The sequence below is a fragment of the Stegodyphus dumicola genome, chromosome 5, assembly GCF_044657685.1.
Source record: "Stegodyphus dumicola isolate Sdum_Otavi_A_Nest chromosome 5, ASM4465768v1".
Taxonomy (NCBI): Eukaryota; Metazoa; Arthropoda; class Arachnida; order Araneae; family Eresidae; genus Stegodyphus; species Stegodyphus dumicola.
In genome coordinates this window covers 65995727-66023015 of record NC_140772.1, presented here as the reverse complement: position 1 = coordinate 66023015, position 27289 = coordinate 65995727, and the positions used below count along the sequence as shown (strand labels likewise).

Genomic DNA, 27289 nt, shown 5'->3' with positions numbered 1-27289 from the left:
AACGAAAGATATTACAGATTCTTTGAAATGTAACAGTGTTGGTGAAGTGAAATTAGTTCATAAATTATTCGGAGGTGTAGAAACAAAAGAAAAATTGCATTCTAAATATATAGTTAATTTGAGTAGCCTTGATAATAAATATGTATGTAGTGTGCATTGTTTAAGTGAATCTGTTATCTGTTCTGATGTTAAGAAAATACCTAAAGGTCCTTGGTTGAAAGAACTTCGTAAATTAAATATTCAAGTGTCAGATGTAGAGGGTAATGCTCTCGAAAACGAAAGTGACATTAAATTGTTGATAGGTTCTGATATTGCTGGAAAATTATTCACCGGAAATATTAAATGTTTACAAAATGGTCCGGTCGCGATGGAAACAAGTTTGGGATGGATTTTAATGGGTAAAATTCCAGCGAAGGAATCTTCGGGTATAAATGATTCTCTTGCATGTGTTTCTTTATTGCTAAACGAAAGATCAGCAGAAAACTTGTGGAAGTTAGACGTTATTGGTATAAATGACCCAGTTGAGTCTAAAAAGAAAGCTGAAATTCATGAGGAGACCATGCAATATTTTGAGGAAAATTTGAATTTGGATTCAGACGGGAGATATGAAACTGCATTACCTAGGGTACTGGACCCCTCTCGCTTGTCTAATAATAAAACGTTGGCAGAAAAACGCCTGACTAATACGCGAAGGAAATTATTAGATTCGAATCAAATTAAAGTTTATCAGGAAGTATTTGATACTTGGTTGAAGGAACGAATTATTGAAGAGGTAAATGAAGGCGAAGTAGATAGAGAGCACTATTTGCCTCATAGGCCGGGTTTTAAAGAATCTAGCGAAACTACGCGAGTAAGGCCAGTTTTTGATGCTTCGGCACACGCCAAAGGAGAACTTTCCTTAAATGATTGTCTTGAGAAAGGTCCCAACCTAATGGAAATAATTCCAACATTGTTGAATCGTTTTCGGAAATATCCTTTTGCAGTAATTTCAGACATTGAGAAAGCCTTCTTGCAGATTGGTATAAGAGAGAAGGATAGAGATTATTTGCGTTTCTTTTGGAAAGGTGCAGAAGAAGAGAATACTAAAATTTACAGACATAGTCGCGTGGTTTTTGGGCTTAACTGTAGTCCATTTTTGTTAGCCGCTACGTTGAACTATCATTTAAATCGTGCCCCAGATCAGTTTGCAGTTACAGCCAACATTTTGAAGGAGTCCTTCTATGTTGATAATTGCCTGACTAGTTTTAAGAATGTTGAAGAATTGAATAGATTTGTACTAGAATCGAGAATGTTATTGTCACTGGGAAAGTTTAATCTTAGAGGATGGCAGTCGAATTGTGAAACCGAAATAATTCCCAACTCTAAATTAGATACATTCGTTTGCGTTTTAGGGTTAAACTGGGATTTGAAGGATGATACTCTTTCCTGTAAAATTGAGTCACTAAAGAAAGAGGAGATTGTCGCGAGTAAACGAACACTCCTTTCTTGCGCGCATAAGTTATTTGACCCAGTAGGCTTCCTTTCTCCCGTTACCCTGTTCCCAAAGGTGATATTGCAAGAGTGTTGGAAATTACGATTAAATTGGGATCAAAAATTGCCAGAACATTTAGAAAAGAAGTCCATACAATGGGTAAATGAAATGAAACTGCTGTCTGATGTCAAAATTCCTAGATGGCTTAATATTGACAGATCGGTTAACGAAGATGTAAGTTTTCATGTTTTCAGCGATGCCAGCAAGCATTCCTATGCTACCTGTATTTTCTTAAGAGTGAAGACCGAAAATAAGGTTTATTTAAATTTTGTGCAAGCACGCACTAGAGTTAAGCCTTTAAAGAGTATATCCATTCCTCGTTTGGAATTATTATCCTGCTTAATCGGAGCACGCTTGGAACGTATGGTCTTTCCAGATTTGAACATGCCAAATTTAAGAACATTCTTCTGGACTGACTCAACAACCGCTTTGTGCTGGATCCAGCGAGACGTACGGTGGGGAACTTTCGTTTGGAATCGTGTCCAAGAAATCAGAACACTTACAAAAATAGAAGATTGGCATTACATCCCTTCAGAGCTGAATGCCGCCGATCTCCCTTCTAGAGGCTGTTCAGTTAAACAGTTTTTGCTGTCGAAATGGTGGGAGGGCCCATCATGGCTGTTAGAACCAGAATCGCCATGGTCAAGAGGCACCGATTTGCCGGACGAAGAGATCATAAATTCAGAAAGGCGTAAATCAGTATTGACAACTCTTAACAAAGATTCTAAACCTGACAATTGGTATTACAGGTACTTTTCATCCATAAAGAAAATTGTACGCATGTTAGGTTGGATTCTTAGGTTTTACTTTAAATTACGAAGAATTACAAACGAAACCTCCAAAATTTCGTCAGTTTCGGAAATTAAAAGAGCTGAGATAACTCTTATGTTATTGGTTCAAAGAGAATCATTTAAGAGTGTGAACGATGATAAAATTAAAGACCTCAGACCTATAGTTGATCGTGATGGTTTGATCAGAGCTAAAACCAATATTTCTTATCGCGACGATACTGATGACTTTAAGTTTCCTGTAATTTTGCCATCTGATCATGCAGTAGTAAAATTACTAATAATGAATGCACATAATGAGCTGCTGCATGCTGGTACTTCTATGGTGATGTCTCATTTGCGGGAAAAGTATTGGATCCTCAAAACTCGTAAGACAGTACGAAACTGCATTAGAAAATGTGTTAAATGTCAAAGATTTAAATCCAAAAGTTGTGATGTAACTCCAGGAATTTTGCCGAAAGATATAGTACGTGATGCAAATGTTTTTGAGATGGTGGGTGTCGATCTGGCAGGACCCCTCTACCTTAAAGATGGTCGAAAAGCTTATATTGTTCTTTACACATGTGCGGTCTATAGGGCCATTCATCTGGAGTCAGTAACATCCTTGACAACTGAAGCTTTTTTCCAGTCATTGAGACGTTTCATTTCTCGTCGCGGAAGACCATCTATAATATACTCAGACAATGGCAGTAATTTTAAAGGAGCGGAGAGCCTTCTTCATACAATTGATTGGGAGAGTCTGCGATCAAAAGCCGCTGAGCAAAGAATTCAGTGGAAATTTATTCCTCCTTCCGCACCTTGGTGGGGCGGTTGGTGGGAACGTTTAGTTCAAATGGTGAAACAGATTCTGAGAAAAGTTCTAGGTCGCGCTGCCCTGGATTACGAGGAGTTGCTTACAGTACTATGCGACTGTGAGAGAGTAATCAATACTAGGCCACTTACCTACGTGTCGGAAGACGTTGAAGATTCATCCCCATTAACTCCAGAAATGTTCCTGCGGGAGATTTCCAAATCAGGAGTACCTGATATCGATACAGTGGATAAAGAAAAACTGAGTAAACGAGCTAAGTATCTACAAAAGGTGAGAGAACAACTTAGAGCAAGATTCCGTGTGGAATATCTAGGACAGTTACGTCAGCAGTCCATTAAAAACTCTATAGCTAAACCTCTCCAGGTGGGTGAAATTGTTCTACTTGAAGATAACAACAAAAAACGTGCCTTTTGGAACCTGGCGCGTGTCATAAAGCTGCTACCTGGTCGTGATGGACAAATAAGACTTGCTGTCATAAAAACGGAGACTTCTGAGTTTCTGAGACCAGTGCAAAGACTGTACAGACTTGAGCTGGATAACCCAGTCCAAAAGGATATGACTGAAAATATTCCTATGACTACCAGCAGTGGTAGAACTGTGAAACCAGTGATACGTCTGTGAAATGTTTTGTACTTGTTTGAATACTTTGTAATAATTTGATTTATTTTTATTTTTCTAGGTTTAGTATTATCTGTTAATATGTCTAGAAAATTATGGAATGCTGCATCTCCAGGTAAATTTGTATTTCAATTTAATTAGAACATCTTGGTAGGCATAATTTTATACTTCAATGTTGTATACTGTACTATTATGCATATATTATACTTAACATATGTGTGAATTTACCTCCCAGTAAATTCAGGTGGGAGGAATATGTAGCGAATAGTTTATCCAACAGATGGCAGTATCTGCCAAGCTCCTTTGGTAATTGCCAATGCGCATGCGCAAGTGGAGTGTAAAAAGAAGTATGTTATTAGGAGAATTGAGCTTTCGTTAATAATGTTGCTGCGCGTTTTCGCTGTGTAAATAAAAGTATATTTTTATATCATAGATGTTCTTTACTCTCTAATGCGAAGCACTAGGTTAGTGCACGAATCTCTTCTGATTCAGAAACCATTTTCAAACCGTGGATCACCACAACAATTTGATTAACTTGCAGGTATTTAACTGAAATATGTTAATTTATCGGTAACACCTTATTCTGAGAAAGAATACAAGCATCGTTATAGCTCTAAAATTCGTTTCATGCAAAACATTTTCTCTAGTATTGTTTTTAAGTGTATGGATATTAAATCTGCAATAAGTACCTATTACTTTGAAAATAATTTTATGATACGCAATGAAGTTTCAAAAACACTGATACAAAAGCCTAGTACTAAATAAGTCCTTCCTGACAGCACTGCATAGCTTACCAGTGATAAATATTCCGTAATAATATTTAAAGGCTGCTTATTCTAATAAATATATGCAGATAATATTTTTAATTGTTTCTTGAACATCCAACGTATAGGATAAAGAAATAATTTAATTAATTGTTTTCTTTGTTAGATCTGCGTGGTAAAAACCTTTCAAAATAAGAAAGGTATTTCTCAAACCCCCAAAACTTGCCATTCAAATACGTATCTATACATCTACCCTCCACTAAATTCCATGCATAAAAATAGCAGAAAGAAAATAAAAGACCTTTTATCTTGCTAAAAGTATTTTACCCTGAAAACGCAAGTACACGCATACACATAAATGAAGAAAGTTGATGATTTGTTACCTTTCTAGTTTTTGTACAACAGTGCTAATTAAGATTGCTTTAAAGCAATTCTGTGCCGCTATGAAGAATAGTGCGTTAATTAAAGTTCCAAGCAAACTTGCTGAGTCGACCCAAAAGAATTCACTAATTTACTCACTGATGGAACATATTGTTCTCGAAAAAATGAATTTCTGATTACCTTTTAAGAAATCATATCCTAGTTACTATTTTAAGAAAGTTATTATTAATCTCCCATGGCAGGTAAAAAATGACTTTCGCAAAGGTAGATGTACTTAGCAGATATGTAAAGTAACTTTTGTTTTTCTATTTGTGACTTTCCGAAAAATTATAATAAAGAAATTCCGAAAAAATATAATGAAGGATATATCAGTTATAAACATACGGATTCCGATAAGGTTTTCTATTTAAAAAATACAAAATAAGTATTCGATGTATTCAAGGTAAGGTGAAGAACCTCAATCAGATTAGGCCTGTCATATCAATTTCAGCTGAAGCCTGTCACCTAAAATCTGACTGGTTAAGAAGAAATGTTTTTTACTTACCCAGAGTTTTGTTGAGCCAATCTGCTAGATCCTCTTTCAATGGAATGAGGTGCTGCTCCTGTTTCATGGCGATCTTCATGTGCAAAGCATCCACCTCCTCTTGTGTCATGCCACTACACTTCCGGGTCCACGTTGCCATTACTTTCTCACTCAGCTAATACCATCATGTCTTGCAGTTCACGGAATGCAACGTCCGAGCAAAAATTAGTGAAATTGAAACTTGCGGTTGCATTTCAAGCATTCCAGATGTCCCATCTTACTTGACCATCATTGCTCCAATTATACTTCAGCAACTGAAAAGAGAAAGGTATGGTCAGATTCAGACCAATATCTTATTGGAAAACATGATTTTATCATCAAAGTCTCCTATAAAATTGCATATTACTTATTCACTGCAAGAGTTATTTCAGGAAGATGTGCATAAATAATTGGCTAAAGAATTATTAACTAATTACACTAATCCAAAATAAAATTAATCCAAATAAAATTAATTTATTATACTTAATAATCTTCAAAATAAAATTACAACTAAGTTGAGTGCATTAAAACTAGAGTAAAGTAAGATTCTATAAGGAAAGAGATTAGCTATACTTTTAGCACTGACATCATATTTTTATACTAATTTAGAATCTTTGTAGAATGAGATGCATTTATAGTGTGGGAAAAGCCTTATAATTAGTATTCCAATATGTATTAGACAGAACTGAATAAGGTATTGGTATAATTCAAGTTAAGTGACATTCAAACTAATCTTAATGTTGAAGTTCAAGAATAACTAATGCAAATTAAAATCTTATCTTTAACTAATTTTATGTTAAAAGACATGACAGAATAACTAAAAATATTTAAAATTTTATTGCAAGTTCTGCGATTGAAAAGAGTACACATTTCAAACTAATTTCAGGCGGAGAATTCATTAAAGCAATCTTCGAAAATGTGATTTTTATATATAATAGTAAGTAAATGAATATGTGTCTGTAGGCACTAACTTTTCCAATACCACAATTCCAATACCATTTGCAATTTTAAATCTTTTCCCAATATCCATTTCTTTCTTTGTTTTTAATTACCTTACAAAAAACTTCTTCCAAGTGTTTATTGTCATTGCTTTCTGTTTGTGGATTTCGCACCTGGAAAAATAGAACGTATTGCCATGAGAGGGAAATTAATTTAATGCAGAAGTCTCTATATGGCATTAATTTAAGATGAAATAATGTGATAGCTATTTTTTCTTTAACATTTGGTTTTGCCATTTTGAGAAGGTCATTTTAATAAACAAAAGATTTCATAATTTAAATAAGTAGTCCTATTATAACTGCGTAGGGTTCCTCACTTGTATTCTATTAACTAAGTGTTGAGGAACCCACTGAACTACTAAGCAAGCCTCCACTTGGGCTTAAACTCAAAATGTAAGCAATGAGAACTAACTAATGACTAACTAAAGAGGTTTAGCCGAAGCTAACACAGTTCTAAACTAGTTGGCCCATAATATTTAAATTAGCCAGAAAAGCTATCATAAGCTACGTAATCCAGCGGAGCGTAGTAACAGTTAGGCAGACTTAGCTAAAAGACATACGCGCACTATTCAGGAATCCTACTCTCTCAATTGAATTTTCAAAAATTACTTTTCAAGGAATTCTCATAATGAAACTTGACTACAAATACATGTGCATTCGTTGAAATCTTAATTTAATAAGATTCTGATTATTCAATGTAATGCAGTTCTGCGGTACTTTAGGCAAATGAGAAGTTAAATAAAATAAAAGGATGTTTGAGATAAAATAACGAAAAGTGTTTCTAAAAGCGATTAAAAAAGACTGAATGAGGTATCCACCTTAATTAATAGTAACCTTAATATTAAGTTAAATGAGCCTTTTTCTTTTGCTTCTAACAAATCCAAGTTTTGTGATTACAGATGTTGAAAGAATATTTACATATTTGTTAACGTGTATAAAATTAGACATGCATGAATTAGATATCGTGAAATGTAACTTTCGTAGACTGCACACTCTCCATTCGTATACGCGCCATCATTACACGTTAAAAAGTTTCGCACAACTCTTCTTTCTATTTTTACGCCTATCCTTTCCTCCCCCCTTTCCCCTTTCTGCAATATACTAAAATTATTTGAAAGTATTTTGAAATAAATCAGTCCAGAGCCGTGCCTAGGTATTTTGTCGAGGCGCAGAGGTAAATACGCACCCCTATATAAAATCAAACTCTCTATACTTTTATACTCAACAAATTTAGCTACACCAAATCATATCATATCAATTGTAATTATAACTTTATGTAATACTTGTGATAATTTATAATTTTTAAATGAAAACATTAAAAAGTACTTTTTGATAAAGCTAGTAACACTGAAATAACATAAAAATACTGCGTTAATATTCAAGCTCTTTTTTTAATTCAATTGTTTTTTGCTTTTAACGAAATAAAAAGCAATAACTCTTTTTTGCAAAATCTACTTAATTATTTAATTTATGTTTTGTAAAGAAATAGTGATATTTAAAAACAATTTTGGTCAAAGGTAGATTTAGCGTTTTTAAAAATTGATAGGATTAATTGATAGGAGGGTTAGCTGCATGGGTGTTTTCGTCTTTTTTCCCATGCGTAACGCGTAATGAGCCAATTTCTCTTACAAAGTCCTTCCGCGAAGCATCGTCCCCTTAGGAAGACAGCCCGCGCGTGCTTTTGCATAATTCAATAAACCAAACAAACCTAAAATTAGATATTTCTGTTGGAATATCTAGAGCATTTGTATCATTTGCATATTTAAATGCTAAGCTGGTTCTTTTTAAAATACCTAAGCATCCTTCTCCTTAGGGAGACATTTCTCGTGTGCTTTGCCAAACTCAGTCTAATCTAACCTTTAAAATACCTAAATTCAATGACATTAATTTTTGACCAGCTATAGAAACTAAACATCGGAAGCTATCTCGTATAACATTTTATGTCTTCATTTTAGTTGCGACATTAAAATAAAGATCATTTCTTTCATTTCTACTGAAAAACCTATTTTTCTAAAAATTTTATCATAGCAGAAATGAATTGTAAAATATGTCTTCGTGGATGAATTTTTAAGGAAATCAGACTCAGAAATTATGTTTCGAGTAAGGACAATAACGAAAACACTCATGCAGCAGCCAATCTATTCTCCGGCATCCGATATTAGTTAATTCTCCTCTTAAAGTGAAGATTTATGTATATTCATAACATTAAATTCACATCCCAATGAAAAAGTTTTTGATTTCAAGGCTTTATTTAACTTTCATTTTCTTGCAGTATTAATTTCCGAGAAGGCATACGTTAAATTTTTGAACTGATGTGCTTGAAGAGGCTATTAGGTTCAACCCATTGTAATGATATGTAATTCAGTGCCTTAGATAGGTTTGAATTTTGTATAAATATAAAATAAACAGTCCAACGTCATATCAAATGCGTGGCAATACCTTTTTGTTTCATTTTAAATATTAAATCATTAACCATTACTCCAGTTTTCATTTTTTGAATGTATTTCTAAAATTTGGCTTCTAATTTGCCGCCCCTGCAAGCCGTTCACCTGACCGCAAGTACCTCATTTTTCGCACTTTTATCCCGGCTCTGAAATGGCAATCTCTAGTTATAGGTGAGTTGTGTGATTTTTATGCACAGAAATATTATTCATCTTTCCCGAAATGATACATATTCGAATTTTTGAAAGAGGCAGATATGAATAAAACGTTCATTAACCAGAGAACTACCGGGTATTGTATTATAGAGAATTTCAGCTATATATTTACAACAGGTATAAATAAAGTTGCGCGTTTCTCATTTTGGTCTGATAGAAATGTCGTAACAGTGTAATATATTAAATCGGTTATTCCACCAAACAATATATATTTTCCGTCAACTTTGATGCTAAAGTAAACCAGAGTAAGAGACATTCCGGCAGACGTTACCCTCCACCCCCACTTCGGATCGATTAAGGGGACTAGTGTTGTCATGGGAACAGTGCAAATCGATGGAGACTCAACATCTTTCTCTGCCGGCATGGACATCGTTAGATCAGGATGCAGGAGTTTTACTTCGCGTATAACAGAAATAAAATCAGACGGAGCCACCCGTTTCGATTAATTCTCAGGTTTACCAAATTTTAGAAAATCTAAAATTTTATCCAGCAATAGGATATTAAAATACTATTTGCATTTTGGGATTCAAAAGCTTGGTATGAAAAGTTTTTCTATTTCTAAAAAAAGAAATACTAATTAGCAAAGCTAAATATATACATCATTTTTCGTTTTTACCGATGTTTTAGGTTGATTATTTTATTTAAATCAAATGTTTTAAGCACTACAAAAACAAAATTACCCCGTATGGAGAATAATATGTTCAGAAAAGTATCACAGTATATCAGACACGCTTGATGCGCTGATTGGGCTTTCAAAATCATCCAAATTCACTTTCGGAGTAATTTAATTAACTTTTAAGAGAAAAATCCAGATTCATACTCCTTCATTGATTAAGAAAAGTTATCACAAGATGGCTTTTATATAGGGCTTAGAGCCGATTATCATTATTAAATAAAATAACTAAAAGATAAAGTAAAAAGAACTAAAACTGGACTTTACGAAATTTTACAAATTCTAGAAAAACTTATGAAAGTAATTAAAGTAGAAATGATTTCAGAAATTAAGTAATAGCTGATTTAGAAATTGAAACGTATGTTTTCTTTCGAAATGAAAGCTTCAACAATTACTAAAAAATATATTTTCCACATGAATACACATGCATCTGAAACGCTATAAAGATAACCTAACCCAAGACAAGAATCATTTCTTAATTTTATTACGTACCGATATTTATAACTTCATAATTATTCAAGGATACTCTATTTTTTATTATAATGTAGCTTATAACGATAATTTTCTTTAAAGGAATCCAGTTTATTGGCATCCATTTAAATAAAATACAACTGATATTTTCGATATTTTTAGAAACCTCGTATGCTATCTAATATACCGCCGGCTGCTTTGAAGCATGTATTAGAATATTAAACGATCAACAACCACAAGGACTTTAGCTGGCATTGGCATTGAAATCTTTGCGCTTTAAAATGCAAGGCGATTACTGTGCTCCAGTTTATTTTGAACATTTTTCAAGTGCTAAGTACACTGACCCCGATAAGTGACGCTCAGTGATAGCCACTGTGATCCAGTTGGAAAATTGAGGTGAATCAGAATTTATTTTGTATAGTTCTGTATCTGCGCGGGCTACAGCCAAAATGTTATTTTCATGAACACGAAATATTCTAAAACTAATTGCGAGCGAATGAAATAGTCAAAAAATAATCAGAAATATTTGAATGAGAATGAGAAAATTATTCCGAATTGCGGGATTTTTTTTCAGTTAAAATAATAAAGAGCATTTAAACTCAATTTTTAATTCCTTAAATGAACTTAAAATCGCTCATAAAGCAACGGAATAATTTTTCTTAAAAGGATTCAATGAGTTTTGAATATGAAATCTATTTTTGTTACAACGGACTATTCGTTTCCTCTGTTCATAGTTAATTCAAAGCTTTTTAGTGAAATAAATTCTCACATATCTTGACGCTAAACTGTCAAGAGATTCAGAAGTATAACAACGCGCTTTCAAGCTACAAGAGCTTACGACACTATCGAGAAACGTTTCTTTACAATTAAAAGAAACAGCAAGGTAAACATTGACAATAACTGAAAATAAACTTGCATGAACACATACATTAGGAACACTGATTGTTGATTTTATCATACAGTATTTGCTAGATTTATATCCTTTTGAATATTTTCAGTTACATTGCTTTGTATCACGCAAATACAACAAATTTACCAGTATTAGTTGTACATGTATTACACGGAGTCATATTCTAAACATTTTTAACATAATTATTGAGCGATGCTCTGTATACCAATTATATTGGTATAGAATATAGTTGGTATACAGAGCTTATTATGTTTGACTTCAACCAAACAGTTTGTTTGAGATTTTAATTTCCTTCAGTCAAATTTTATTTGAAAGTGTAGAGTAATCGAGTTCTTAAGATGCATCAAACATCGAGGCGATGCAACAAACACGTACTAAAAGATGGAAGAATTAAATTTAATAAGAGATACTAAACAGATTTAATTCTTAAGCATGTTATTTACGGGTTTAGTTTTGAAGGAAGGATAGTTAAACCAAGACTTGCTATTTTTTTTTCGGGGAGGGGGAGGGGTTAGAAAATTTACTTTTCTATAGTGGCAAAGATAATTTGAGTTCAGTGCAGTCCTGATCGGCTCAAAGTCTTCGCCGCATTTCATTATTTGAGACTGACAGTTGTGCTGTTTGGGATAAACTAAAGCCATACAAGTCCCATTGGAATATGAATTATAAACGTTTTAGTCCAAAACTAGACTTATTGTACAGCCAATTATTTTAGTTTGTCTTCTCCTTTTCGAATTGATTTCTAAGTTTGCGAAATTCATGAAGCTTTCGAAAATATATCACTTACGAAAAGCTTAAGAATTTAACCAAAATTAATATATAACCAAAACTAAGAAACACAGATCTAAGTTATCTAAGGCCAGAAGGAATGTCTAGTTAACTTAAATTTGGATCTAAAAGAAGCTAGATGGTTTGGTTTATTAGATTACGGAAAAGCACTCGAGGGTTATCTGCCTTAAGGGAGAGATGCCTTCGTGGAGAACTTTTAAGGGAAACTGGCTCGTATACACGTTACACATGGGGAAAACCACGAAAACACCCATGCAGCCAGCCCGTTCGCGAGATTCGCGCCTCAAGAGAAGCTAGAACTTTAAATCTAACTGCCATTATTTCCAATGTAAGGTATGCACTTACATATACATATTATGTGTATACGAGATAAAAATGCATATAACATTACTTTTTAAGCTTTTTTTAAAGATCATTTTGTTGATTTAGTAGAAGTTGGCCAAAAACGGTGGCTATAGGTTTATTTTCTTAAATGTTGATTCCGGACATGTATTTCCAGTTATAAAATTTTTAAAAATAGAGTAGACAATTTTTCTGTATGCTTTGTGGCTGTTTGTTGATGATAAAATTTCTCAAAATAATGCAGAGAATTTTTTCGTATGCTATGAAGCTGTTTGATGATGATTTACGGACCTTTAATTGGTTCTCACAAAAAACGGAACCGACTAAGGGTCCTTAAATCGTAGCCAATGACACGGTTTGCTGGTTCACGTGTGTGAAATAGTCATTAATATAGCACTCACGATAATCCTGACACCGCAGATCTAGAGAAAAAGAATTTCAGCATGGTACTCGATGTTTCATGACCTATTCTTCTGGTTACGACTTTCGTACACTTTCAAAGTCTTACAATGTGCAGCCATGTTGAATGGGCTACTGCTGTAAAATGAATGTTAATTTTTCAAGCACCTGGACAGCCATTTTCGACTGACATACAGCATGTTAGTTACACATGCAAAGGTCTACTTTCACTAATATTTCTAGGTTTTTTTAGTTTCTCACAATATATATCTGAGATGAATAAATAAAGTTTAATATTAAGTGAAGTAAAATGAATAAAATATAAATATCATCTTAATAACATAATAAAATCAACATTTTCAGGAAGGATTTTCTCAAAGGAAAGTAGGTAGTCCTTATTTAGTGAATGAGGATATACATAAGTGAAACCACACAAGTACCCAAGTGACTAACCCGTTTTGACAGGAAACAGACTTTGAACGAAGCTGCTAGCATTCAGTAGTTCTTATTTATATATTAAGAAAATCTGAAATCAGAACCAAGAAGTATAAGTAAAAATTAAAACGAAGAAATCGAAAATTACGGCATCATTCCTTTACGTTAGAAGAAAAAAACGATAAGAATGTTTTTATAAAAATTAAGTTTGTACATGTTTCGGAATTCATGAATCAGTTATTTTGCAAAATAACTCAACACGTGTATATGCATATACACACAAACGAACATACATAAATGAAAATAAGTAAATTATTAATACTGTTAAGTAAAGGATAAAGAAAATGAATTTCATAAATCTTTTTATTTTATTTCCAATAAAGTTTTTACCTAGTCAGTTTCGTTTCAAATTATATTACTTGATGAATCTCATAATAAAAACGGATGCGAAACTCTTTAAATTAAAAACTCCAGCAACTTCGCCACTATATCAACATTTCCGATGAATTTGTATGTTTCGGCAATACTGATTTAATAACTTCATATTCACTTTTTCTGTCTTTATTTCACTCAGTTCTTTTACTGTAGCACATAGCAGTGCGCTATAGTTTCAGGGTGACTGTTGAACCTCTTCTTTCCTTCAAAACGATGATTTCAAGGAGTTTACAAGAAGATGCAGCTTTAAAAGGGGCTGCTGACCTCCGGTTAACGACCGCCTGGTTTAACTTCCGTTCACAATTCTCACAATAAATGTATTTGTCCTTGAAATAATCTTATTAAAGTAGCTCAGCATGTGAGGATTAGAAGCGGAGATCTTAACGAATTCCAGCTAGCTTTCAATTTAAACGAGAACAGGATCAAAGCTACACGTAAAAGTGCTGCTGACTGACCTTCGAATTAACTTCCCTATTGGAACACTTAATTACCCTCTCTTAGAAAATGCATTTCCTTTTTTTTTTTTTTTTTTTTTTTTTTTTTTGTTGTTGTTGCTGTTTTTACAACGGAGTTCTATAAGTCATTCAAAGCAAAATGCAGAGCAGAGTGTTATGATGTCATTTCTATTTTAGGTAGTAAATTGTAGACGACTTCAGTCGTTATTCTTCCTGAAGACCTAATTGCTATTTTTATGAAACTTCTAATAAATAAAAAAGTGAAAGTTTATGTGGCAACAGTAACTCGCCAAGAAGTTGTTATACAACATTTATTTAGTTCAGAAGCTTAAATGGTGGTATTTGCAAAACAGGGATTTAGTTAAGTGGTAACACCATAACAAGAAGACAGAAAGTTCAGCTGCAGATACGATATTAATCGCTGTATTTATTTTGGCGCAATCCCCACCTTATAGTGAGATTTTCAAGGAGAAAACTGACTGATGTGTTCTTTTTATTTACGTATATGATAAGTGGAACAGGTAAGTACAGCAACGCTAACAGAATATTATTTACACTCTATTACAGGTATTTGACAAAAAACACTCTATTACATGTTGTTTTCCGAAAATTTCAGAACTATTCATACTGTTTGAAACAATAACGAAGCATAAAATTTTTTTTGTAAAGCTTATAAAATTGTTTATGGAAATATAATGTTATATATATACACACATATATATTTTGAAATAATATACATTTTTCTTTATAAAAATAAATTTTGTGTTTATATATATATGTGATAAGGGCAAAGTCAGAAGTAAATGAGGAGCAGGAATTTGGATGGCGTAGAAGTGTTGATCCATAATGACTTGGAAATTGGAGCCGAATGCAGATTAAATTTTCATTTTTATTTTCCGCAACATGTTACGGCTACACACAAGTCGGCACATTAAATGTGCCTGTTCCAAAAGGTTTACATTTTTGATAACTTTGTAGCAAGAAAGCAGCAGCAGACAGACAGCAATCGAGATAGGCCACAGCGTGGAAAGCAAGTACGTAATGTTCAGGATGAAATCTCAAGTCAGACTGAGTTTGGTTCTCAAAGCATTTTGATTGGATAGTTAATATTGCTGTAAAATTACTATTGGCTGCTTGAGTTTTAGTTCAGTTTACATCACCTGAATTACGTAAGAGTCATATGACATAAAATTTTCTCGAAATGACGCAGTGCAAATAGATGTTGCTATTTTTAAAATAGAGAAGGGAAATTAATTTATGCTGCTAATTTAATCTTTTACATATACTTTATTTTTCTTAGATATGTATAGTTATGTTTATATGTTATATATATATATATATATATTCGAACCCCGGGCGAAACTACCAGGGTTCAGCGACTTTACCGTTCTATCACTGGTGAGCCAAAAAGCGAAGTATTTCATGTAGCTTTCCTATAACTTTTCTTGAGAAACACTGCGTATCTTTCTTTCATTCCATTTGTAAAGATAGTTACTCGGTAATTTTCAACAAAAGAATTAAGATAATTTTTATGATACTTATTCGAGATCCCTTTTACAGAAATATAGAACTCTTGTATCTCTAAATAGTTTATAATCTAATTATATTCAAATGTTTAATTGCACATATAACTGTTCATATGCTAAAAGCTTTATTTTATGTTTTGCCCTTTTTTTATATTTTATTTATAACAATACATTGAAGGCTTCAATCTCTTTCTTACACAGTCATTTATTTACATAACAGTTCATCCAAGCAGAAAATTAAGTACAAATTATACAACGAACTGTTGAACATAAAAGAAGTGCATTAAAATTTAAACAAATGAGGCCCATGACAGTTTCAGTGATGTTTAACTTACCGCGTATTGTATTGCAGAAAATATTTTTTTTTATCTTCTATGAGAACGGAAATAAACAGACTTTGTTTCCTGAACGTTTTTATTTTAGTCTGTAAACTGTGCGTGTCTGTCTGTTTGTTTGTAACACCATCTCCTCTGGAGGAGAGATGAGTTTCAAGACAGATGCCCCGGATTCCAAAAACTGGTGGGTAACCATTTTGACCATTCTCATCTTCGCACGACTTTAATCAGCCAATATATTAATTAAAATCTCCGAAAACTCTATTTTTCGCATCTTGCAAGTTGCTTTTTTCGCTGAACTTCATTGCTGTTTGGCGTGCTGCGTCCAAGCGTGTATGAGGTTCAGTGTGTATATAGAACAAATTTCATTCATATTTTGTTGAAATGCTTTTACACATTTTCTTTCCAGGTGTACGTAGCATTTATAAATTTTGCTTTGGCCGCAGTTTGCTAGTAAGTGTAAAAATTGCTTTTGTCGTTATTTTGAACATTCATTCATAAGAACGTATAGAAGAAGAAATAGTCAAGAAAAATGTGTTAAAATTATGACATGATTACGACATTTCTAATGATATTTCATTGTAAGTTTGCAGAGACATTAAGTATATTTTTAGAAGCAAAGGAAATGAAAAATGAGCAACCGCCTTCGCCGGGAATCGAACCCCGGACTTCTGAAATACCGGCTTAGTGTGCTGACCACTACACCACTTAGACACGCTAGGAAGCGCCGGAGAAATACCTTATATACTCTCCCTTTTAAAAGGGAGACTGTTTTTTTTTTTTTTTTTTTTTTTTTTAGGGGGGACCCAATCGCCAAATCCTGGATGTGGAGATCCTCAACGAACACTCTTTTAGTTCGGGCGCCACTGTAGAGACATTAGGTATATTTTTGGAAGCAAAGGAAATGAAAAATGAGCAACCGCTTTCGCCGGGAATCGAACCACGGACCTCTGAAATACCGGCTCAGTGTGCTGACCTCTACAACACGAGACACGCTAGAAAGGCAGGAGAAATACCTTATAAGCTCTCACTCTATATTCCCGTTGAGTATAATGTGAAATTATAATGGTACCCTGTCTTTTGATAAATTATCTTTATTAAAGTTACGTTCATTAGAATTAGATTAGAAATCTCTCAAATATTCATTAATGTTTTCGTTAAAATTCAGCATTTGATATTATTCAATTCTACCAGTATCAATTCAGTATGCTAATATACCCCAATATTCATTATCCATTTGCTTTTAAACAATTCATTCTACTTTTTACTTCTGCCCTCCATCCTACTTGAATTCTGGAATTTTTTATTTTACTGTCAATAAATACAGATAATTAAATTATTTCAGGTTTATCCCCTTTTTTCCGTTAAAAATGTTCTCTCTTTTCAAAAATTTTTGTCGTTACATTGATACGATGAGCTACTATAAACATATCATTCATTTGTCTCGACAAGTATTGTTACTGCACGTAATATAAAGTATTTTATCTTACACGCAACTCGCGCATGATCAGTTGCAGATTGCGCATAATAAGATTATTGCTTTTAACAGAAGTAAAATTTTTAATTTATCTTTTGAATTCAATTCAGCTGTAATTCCTTAACAAATTGACAGATTTAGAAACAGCTTACGCATTTCTTAATTGTAAGGAATATAAAATACTTAGTAATGTGAATTAAAATCCATTACTCTAATTAGCAAGCATGTATTATATAACTAGTACAGAATCGTCTGGTTTTCACATATCTCATATATGTGCAACGAATTAAACATTTTTTTCACTTTATTTTAAACTCTGAATTGGCTTTCTGCTCTACATTAGCATTGCAGATAATTTAAAATGAATACGACTAAGTTATAAAAATTTTGTTTAAACAAATTTAGAAATCTATGTATTCATAATTTTTAATCGATACACGGGAAGGTTTTTTTTTTTCAGGTTATGGAATGATATTGTAGTGGAGGAAAGATTAAACGTCGAATTTGGTTACAAGAATGGCAGTTTAATAACAATTTCAAAATGTTTCGAATCTTCTGATTGATAAATCACATGCAGCAGTGTACTGAAACTCAGAATTCATCGAAAAACATCTGTTAGCTAAGAAAATTGAGGATGGATTTTTTAGATGTGTCTTAGCAACAGAAAAGATTCAGTGAAATCAATCCAGATTCAATAATGGTTATTCTGTTTTATTATTATTTTATTAAACAATTTTACATTGTTCAGTTGTCATTCCCGTTCATTTCTCATTCCATTTCTAATCTGGATTCTGTTGAAATACTAGATCTTGAATCTCTAAATTTTAAAATCCCTCTGAAATTTATCCGAATCAGAAATAATATTACACATGATATATTAAATCATACAATGCTAAAATTGATACCCCGATTAAAAATTGCTAAAGGATTTCTTTCAGCGGCTTTTTTCATCTTATAACATAAGGAAACGACTATTCCTATATAATGAAAGATGTGAAAAGCAGAATAAACGGAAAACAAGAACACGAAAGAGCGCTTCATATCACGGAAATTAATAGGAAAAGTTCCAGTATTTAATCAACTTTTCTTTTTTTCTTAACACAACTCTGCTTCAAAACATATTTCTTTTCTTTCTTCCCTCCCCCTTCCTATCCTTCTCGTTTTTACTTGTTATAATTTAAAACGCAGCTCTCCCTTGAACCCTAGATTTCTTAATTCAAATGAGAAAACTTTAAAAATATTGCTTTCCTTCTCTCTGTCTTTTTTTTTAAGAGAAGTAAAACTCACAACTATTTAACACATTATCACGCATCAAGGTATGTACAGAAAAGTTAATCAAATGTTCAGTATACTTTGCACAAATTCATTCATTAAAAAGAAACTAGACAGATAAAAGTACGACAAAAGGTGAGTCAAACAGTAATTATATAATATAATTGCCACACCATGGTATTAGACTTTTTTAGCACTTTATGTGATGCTGATCTATTAATTTGCAATTTTGCTTTCAACTAAATGTATTTTTTAAGTTTCTTTATGAATTTTTTAACGCAAAAAAGAACAGGTATTCTAAATTTTCTGAAATACATAAAAGTCATAATTCGATTTTCCTCAAAACTTTTCCAAATTTTGTTCTTTAAAGCGCAATGATTCTTTAAATTTTTACTTTTGGCATGGTATATAATACGACATTAGAAAAGCGAAATGTATAATTTGCACATAATATAATTGTTAGGCTCTCATTAGAAAAAGTATATTTGTTCATAAATCTGTATCATTCGGGCATCTACATTTTATTGCAATAAATAAGTTTTGTCTTAGTTTAAAGAAGAAGTTAAACAAATATTCTTGTTGATGATGTAAGAGGTGAGATTAAGAAATTAAGGAAACCAATCAGCTTATGAACTCTAAAATAGAATGTTTAAAATATATTTAGAGTTTTTTTTCAGAAGTAGTAAACACAAAATTCTTATTGGGAAAGAAACATGTCCATGAATACTCGTTTATATTAAATATGGTAAAGTATTAGCAGTAACATGAAATGCTGATTTCAATGTCCAAAACCCCAAGTCCTCTATTTAATTCGGTTATGTTCCCTCTTTAATCTTAAATAGTAGCATGCTTTTAAAAATTGTAAAATGCAGGAAAAAATAAAACACCAAATACAGTTAAAAACCGTTTTTAGAATTATAATCTCTACACAAAAATAAGCCATTCGGCTAATGAGCAGGAACACGGATTTTTCGGTGCACAAAACTGAAAGTTTACTTTGTGTCCCACTCGGCAAAAAGACACTGAAATTTGTGCACAAACTGAAATCGCTATTCTACTAAGAGTTCTAAGTGTAAACAAATGGCGGCCTCGTGAAAATAGCAAATGACCAGAAAATCCCAAATTCATACAGACAGCCAGGCGGCAATATTATGACTTAAGTAACCCAGTCAACAACTTTAAAATTCTGTTTTAAATTAACCAATACGCAAAATACCAAATTACACTCATGTATATAAAAGGCGATAGTGGGGATTCAGGTAACGACGCTGCAGATGCACTTGCAAACTAGACAACACGAAAGGAAATTGGAGAATTCCTTGATGTGCCATTTCCTCAGACTTGCATGAGGAATATACTAAATATGCACACATAAAAAATTTGGCAACAAGAGTAGGACAAAGTGGGAACGGATTGTCGCACACATGAATTCTTTCCAAAAGTGGACAATAAAACCAGAAGTATACAAGGTTTCTCAATGCAGCATTTGCCCGGCCACCCGGATTATTTCTGCAAGAGAACCCTGACAAATGCCAATACATGCTCTTGCGGAGAACTGGGAGTTGCGGAATCATTACGTTTTCAAATGTTCCCTCATAAAAGAAGTTCACTTTAAAAGAACCTCCAACATTTTGTATACCATTTAAATGAGATTAGATTACCGTGGTGAAGTCTCTGATGCTCCTTCGCTTCTACTGCCTATCTTCCTGAGAGGTTCAACAAGAAATTCGTTTCTGCTTCTCCAGTTACCTACCTACCTTTCTGAGAAAGAGAAGTTGAACTCTGTATTTCGTAAAGATGCAATGGCTAGATTTCTGAAGAGATTTCAATACTTTAAGCATGGAAAACCTTAATTAAATAATTGGTCTCCGCTATATGGTATTGCGCCATCACATAATTCCATTCTCATCCTGCAGTTTCTAGCAAACAATTGTGAAAAGAATATTGTCACAATTCTTAACGATCCAGCTTATTCACCAAATTTGGGCCCATATAAATAGCCTTCGTACTACTTACCTCATGAAAAGTGAAATCTCTCCTCATCAGTCATTACTTTAACAATACTAAAGAAATTTAGGAAAAGAGTATTCTAAATGAGTTCTACAAAGAAATCCACCAGGTGTATAAACATATCAAGCATTGTATAGACTTTCAGGATATTTAAAAAAAGAAGTGAAACTTAATTCCAAACCTAGTAAACGCATTGTGTATGCTAGATTAATTTATTTTCATGCAAGTTTAGCAATATTCGTAATTTATATTGAATATCAGAAAAAACGCACCATTACAATACTTAAAGAATTTATAAAGTTTTAAAAATTAATAATATTAGTATCATAAACTAATCATTTAAAACAGTACGTTCCGCGTTTTTGTTTTATCATTTCTAAAAAATATATATTCATATTTGAGATAAATAATGATTTTGCTTACGAACTTTTTAAGTTATCCTTTATATCAATCATCAGAAAAAGCAAAACATTCGCATTGTTCTTCGGTATGCAGTTTTCCTTGGACTGCCTTCCTTGCTGTCAATAATTTCAACGCATTCACTCAAACACTTTTCAATGGGCGCTGGGTAATGGAATAAATAACCTTCGCTATTTTTTATCTCATGTTTTTGGATGAGAAAATAATTGCTTTTCCTTACCATAAGAAACAAAACAACAAAACTGAAAAGAATGGTTTGGGGAAAACCTTCAGACGACAGAAAGAATTGTAAATGATTGAATTATGAAGACCCCCTAATTTTAAGATAAAACTGCAGCTTAAAAAATTACTGAGTGGTGTTCTTAATACTAAGTGGTGTAAATGAAGATGCATGAAAATATTATAGACCTAAAGTTCATAATACAGAGTTTCGAAAATAGTTTTAGATGATTCCAAAACAGTATAAATTATTATTTAAACGAAAAGATTGAATTTTGACATTTTTTTAAAAATTTATACTAGTATTTACGTTTTTTTGTAATATTTAGGAAAGGTTAGTACTAGCATGTATCCATATGTACACTGGTGTGCACAAATTAAGGACGAAGTCGAAAAATTAGCATATCAGCTGAACAAAGAGGCAGAGCGGACAGAAAGACCAATCAGGAGATTAAGTAAGGTGTGTACGGTAGCACATGCGCAGATATGCAGGTAGACGTAATGGAGGAGTGTCTGAGTAGTATACAGCATGTTGTCGGTATAAGATCAGTATTTCTGGCAAAGAGATTGCACGCCGTATAGCAGTTAAAATCACACCGAGTTGCTGCCTCAGCGAGAAATGGCGAATAATCAATCTGTTAGACGACATCTGGATGCTTTTAGCTTTTACCCGAGGTCGAATCATTGGGAAGTCGGAGGAAGGCCGCAGTGTGACAAGTGTGGCTGCAGAGTTCGGAATTGCTCACAGTATTGTTTCACGACTTTGGAGACAATTTGAAATTACAGGAACAGCTATCCGGGGGTTTAGTAGTGGTCGTCCACGAGGAACCACACCCGCAGATGACCGGTATATTGCCTTACAGGCCAGAAGAAACAGGCGGCAGACAGCGGGAGAAATCGCTAGACACACGACATAGGCGACTGGACGACCGATATCGCGTTTTACCGTGGCCAGAAGACTGCACGGTGGTGGTCTGTTTGCACGACGCCCTGTACGGTGTGTACCTCTAACGCATGCCCATCGGAGAAGACGTTCTCTTTGGTGCCGGGAACACCGGAATTGGAGAGACAATGAATGGGGACGAGTGCTCTTTACAGATGAGAGCAGATTCAGTCTGAGTAGCGATTCTCATCGCATACTCATCTGGAGAGAGCGGGGAAGCCGCAATCATCCCTCGAACATCATTGAAAGGGACAGGTATGGAGGTGGCGGTGTTCTCGTTTGGGGAGGCATCATGCTTGGTAGTCGTACAGACCTTCACATCTTCGACGCAGGTTCAGTCAACGGCACCCGTTATTGTAACGAGATTTTTCTTCCATATGTGCGTCTTTTTAGAGGCGCTATGGATCCGCAGTTCCTTTTCATAGACGACAATGCACCATGTCATCGCACAGTAGCTGCCGAACAGCTCTTAGAGAGTGAGGATATTGAACGTATGGATTGGCCGGCACGATCTCCGGATCTCAATCCCATCGAGCATGTATGGGATTTTCTAGGCAGACGCTTGGCAGCTCGTACCTTACCACCAGTAACGACTCCGGAGCTCCGATTGGCGCTGCAAGACGAATGGGCAGCAATGCCTCAACAATTCATTGACACCCTCATTCTCAGCATGGGCAGACGCTGTGAAACCTGCCTAGCCAGTCAGGGGAGATCATATTCCCTATTAAAGACCGGATGTTTCTTGCTGGACACCCATCACAGGGATGTTTCGGCCTTCAGTCGCATTGCGCTCCATGCTACTTTTTCAATAAAGCTTCTTTTTATCCCTCTGATTTCTCTTTTAGTAAGTGTTGCTTACATTACTCATGTCCTTTCGTATTGGGGATCTTACGGTATTAAATGTGTTGATTTGGAAAGCTTTTGTACAAAGTTATATTGAAAAAACCGTCTCGTCCTTAATTTTTGCACACCAGTGTAATTTCTGTTATTTTCTGTCTCGTGTTTTTGAGCGCAAAAATAATTGCCTTTCTTATTTGCCTGTTTATAATTTTAATTGCCTATTGATAAGAATCTAATCGCATATTAAAAATCAAAGTTAGATGACCAATAGATTGTATGATAGATAGATAGATAGCAGCTAACAGGTGATAGAACTTTCGTACTTCCTTGTTTCTAGCTACTGATAAAGGGAAGTTGTGGAATTCTGTTTCTGTATCCATTTTAGTTTAACAGATTTAAATAAAATTTAAGTCAGAAACTACATTCTAAATCATTATAATCACCCATATATAAGCTCAACTTTGTGCACGTCATTTGTAGCATTAAACATCACAGAAGGGTATTTCCACTTACAAGGACAATGAGGTGCAGCAATAACAGATATGCCAATCATCAGACTCCAAAATCGGGAAATTTTGTTAAGAAATCTTACGTAGATTATTTTTAAAATCAGGATTTTTGAAAAGTATGCTTTATTTTGTTTTTTTCCCGCCAGCATAACTAACCTCACTAAACCATTTTTCAAAGCACGTGAAGATTACACCGTTTAAGAACGAGATATAATTCTGGTGTTGCCTCAATCTGGCAATCAGTATCTTTTATTAATATCATAGAACTTTTTGGAAGTAACCCGGCTTCACATGCTTAGCGGCTGCGGGCTGTTAGCGGCTCCTGTTCTTGGCTTTCTTTCATAGGTAATCTAGATAAGAATCAAGCGATAGTTAATTAATTAAATAAAATATTTTCTGCTACGCTATCCATCACATCTAAAATTAACTTTTAAAGTACGGAATATATTTGAAATCATTTACCATATCGCATTGTTGATAAGTTTTCAGTTCTAAGTTAAAGTTCTTAGAAGAACATCATTGTGGGAATACCGATTAAAGTGAATACGGAATTTCTGCAAGCAACCATTCTTTCAAAATCCAAGCTCTGAATTTAAACGAATGAGAAGTTACAGCGCTAATCTTCTTTTTACAAAGTGAAATTACGCTTCATTTGTTAATATCATGGTATATACAAGTAGTCCCTTTCTTTTGTTTTAAAAAGCCCTTAGAATTGAAAAGACAGTTTTCATGCATAATGTTTTCTCATATCTTATCTTCAGAAAGAGGTTACATGCGAAAATAACAATTATTCTTGGTCAACATTATATACTGTTATTAATATCGGTAAAGAGGGTTAGATATCTGTTGCAGAGAATATGTGTATTCTCTTCGTCGACAGATTAATCTCTACAAATGCATCATTTTTAATACAGTACCACCTCTTAGTAAACTCACTGATTAATAAGCTCAGCCGCTTATTACGTTCGAATTTCTAGGAAACGAAAAAAATGCATACTAATTAACATAAAAACCACCGTTTATTAACTCATCTCCGCCACTTATTAAACTCAGATTGGAAAAAGATTGATTCTTCAATACCAGATTATCTTATTTCTACATATCAAAGTTTTTTGCAGTTCATCCACCTAACCCTATTTTGGACCATGGTTTTATCTTTCACTATGCAATCCTTTAATAAAACAAATTTGACAAAAATTTTCAAACCTCTCTATTTCTGTACTTATCACTGTTTTCAGAGTCTTCTGTCGGCAATGAACTTCACGGGATAAATTTCTACATCTTAAGGTTAAGAAAAGCAGTCCCCAGAGTAGGGGATCTTCAATATATGATCCACCGAGCCTTTTCGATAAGTTTAAAAACGAAACAACCAATGCAAATATCTCAAAATCCTTGCCTTTCTTTAATTTTCCCCATATAGAAGTTTGCGAGATGTTAGATATTTATTTTACTCATCTGCTTTTGTTGAGGGTCAAAATATTTTAAGCGCCCCACCGTGTTTTCGTTCTTGATTAAAATAAACACGAGAGAAACCATGCCCGTGTTTTTCTCATATCTTCATACGCATTTTATTCAAAAATGTAAGGGAAAGGGGGTAAAACGAATGGAATTCAATTTCTTCCAATGCTGCAGTTAGCTGGCAAAGGAATAAATGGAAAAAATGTAAATTTTGAAATTTGAATAAACCACTGGAAGATTATATTCATTTATATTTATGAGTACTTTTCATATTTTACTTCCGGTTCTTCAGTTTTCAGTTAATTATAACCACAAACTCGTCGCAGTACATCTATTGTTTTTAACGCATTGTGCTGTGTTATGGCTTTTTGCAAGAGCATATCATCAAATTTGGTTATTTTGTGGAACAGGTGCAATACTTAGAAAGTGCATTTAAACTGTTAATTCTCTCTGTTTTAATTTGTAATGAGTCACTAACGCAACTAACGCGGAAGAAATCTATAAACATTTGGAGAGTCCTTGTACGAAATGAATAGATGGAATTTTGACAGTCACTAAAAATAACTGTCATTTTCTTCTTCAGAATGCAAATTAGTTTCAGTAAAACTTCTTAGCCTGGAAGGAAAAAACCTCTAATCTAGACGACCTATAGATTTCTGAGTGAATTCTGTATTAATTAAAAGTGTAGAATTAGAATTTCCCTTTAGCTTGAGTTGAATTATTTTAGTTAAAATTTAGATTACGTATTTTGTTGCTGTGAATTCTTTAAGTTTTTTAAGTAGAGGTGGCTAATGAGTGCGAGAAAAAAAAAACGTTATTTGAACATAGATATTATTTAACGAAGCGCTTTGAATAATTGTACAGTAGCCTCTTCTTCAGTATGACAAAGTTTAGTTACTGAAAGCAGGTCTGGTAAAATAAAATTCTAAGTTCAAATAACGGTGCTTTTCTTGCAGTCTTTTTTTTTTAAGCGTCTTCCTTTCCCTCAGCAATGATTATTGTTTGTTCATTTTAAGTCATGAACTACGAGTAATAGCCTAATAAATCTTTTTTAGCTTAGTTTTTCTGTTTTGTATGAGCTACGGTGTTTAATTAAATTCCTGTTTAGTTGTGAAGGCAATAATTTAGGAGCAAGAAATGTTAAACCATGCGCAACTAGAAAGCCAGTTATGTTTAAAGTTATAACGCAGTGTTATCGCAATAATATTAAATATGAAAATGGAGTTCTGTTATTGCTGTTTAGTCAGTTATGAGAAACCAGACTAGGACTGTTTGCATAAAGGAAAGGATGAGCTTGTGAAGTACCGTCTAAGAGAAACTCGCTCGCATGAAATGCGATCCTATATGCTTGTAATCAGACTGCTATTAAAACCAACAAAATCTGAATGCATAAATAAGTTTTTTTATTTTCTAAATTACTCAAACTGTTGGCATAAGAAAATTTACGAAACCGGAGCTTCGAGCGCGAATCTGTATTTCTTACGTTGCTGGTAAGACTAGCATTGAGCTACTGAAAATCATTTTCTACACATTTATGCTAGAAAAAGTTTAGAGGCCTTTACATATAAACGAATGAATGATGTATAGTTACTCTTATATTGCGTAGGCAAAGGCCACAATATTCATTGTTTTCAACCAAATATCTTCAAAAACTTTAAAAATAATACAATTATCAAACATAAACTGACTTTTGGAAAAGAGATGAGATAAAAATTGTGAATGGAAAACATTTTATGGTAATATTTTATTTACATAACTTACTATTTACTATATTATAGCTACAACAGCAAGCAAAAATGCTTGTTGTGAGGGGTTACTTTACCTTTTCTCGAACAAAATGACGAATCTACAACAGTCAATACACTTCTTATCGATAATGTAACAGTATTTTATAAGCGTTGCAAGAAAAATATTTTAAAAAATCGTTCATTATTTAATTGGCGTAAATATGTACGCGTGTTGTAAAATACAGTTTCATTGGATAGTGCTGTGAGTATTTATTTCTAATACTTAAAAATAACCCGAAAAGGTTTGAAGACGGAGCAGGGGGAGAGGAAAGGGAAAAAAGTTACCCAAAGTAGCTGACCCTTAATTAGTTGAGATAAACAAGGTTTCAAATTAACAGCAGCAAAAAGCGTAGCGAAATTATTGAAATTCTGAAATTCCTTTGTAAAAGTGCCTCAGATAATTGATTCCGGGGTGTGTCCTTTGTTATTTGGAAATGCTAGGCCACTTAACATGCATTTGAGTTTTGCTTACTA

General features: G+C 33.6%; 1 protein-coding gene across 2 annotated transcripts in view; it reads right to left on the bottom strand.

The window, feature by feature from the left end:
• LOC118197491 (growth arrest-specific protein 2-like) overlaps positions 1–27289 on the bottom strand; it is a 163309-nt gene that overhangs the window by 70904 nt on the left and 65116 nt on the right. For both annotated transcript variants that reach the window (XM_035369002.2, XM_035369010.2), the window contains exon 2: positions 5438–5730. In XM_035369002.2, coding sequence (XP_035224893.1) covers positions 5438–5576 — 139 coding nt within the window. In that variant the 5' untranslated portion in view covers positions 5577–5730. The remainder of the gene's footprint in view (positions 1–5437; positions 5731–27289) is intronic.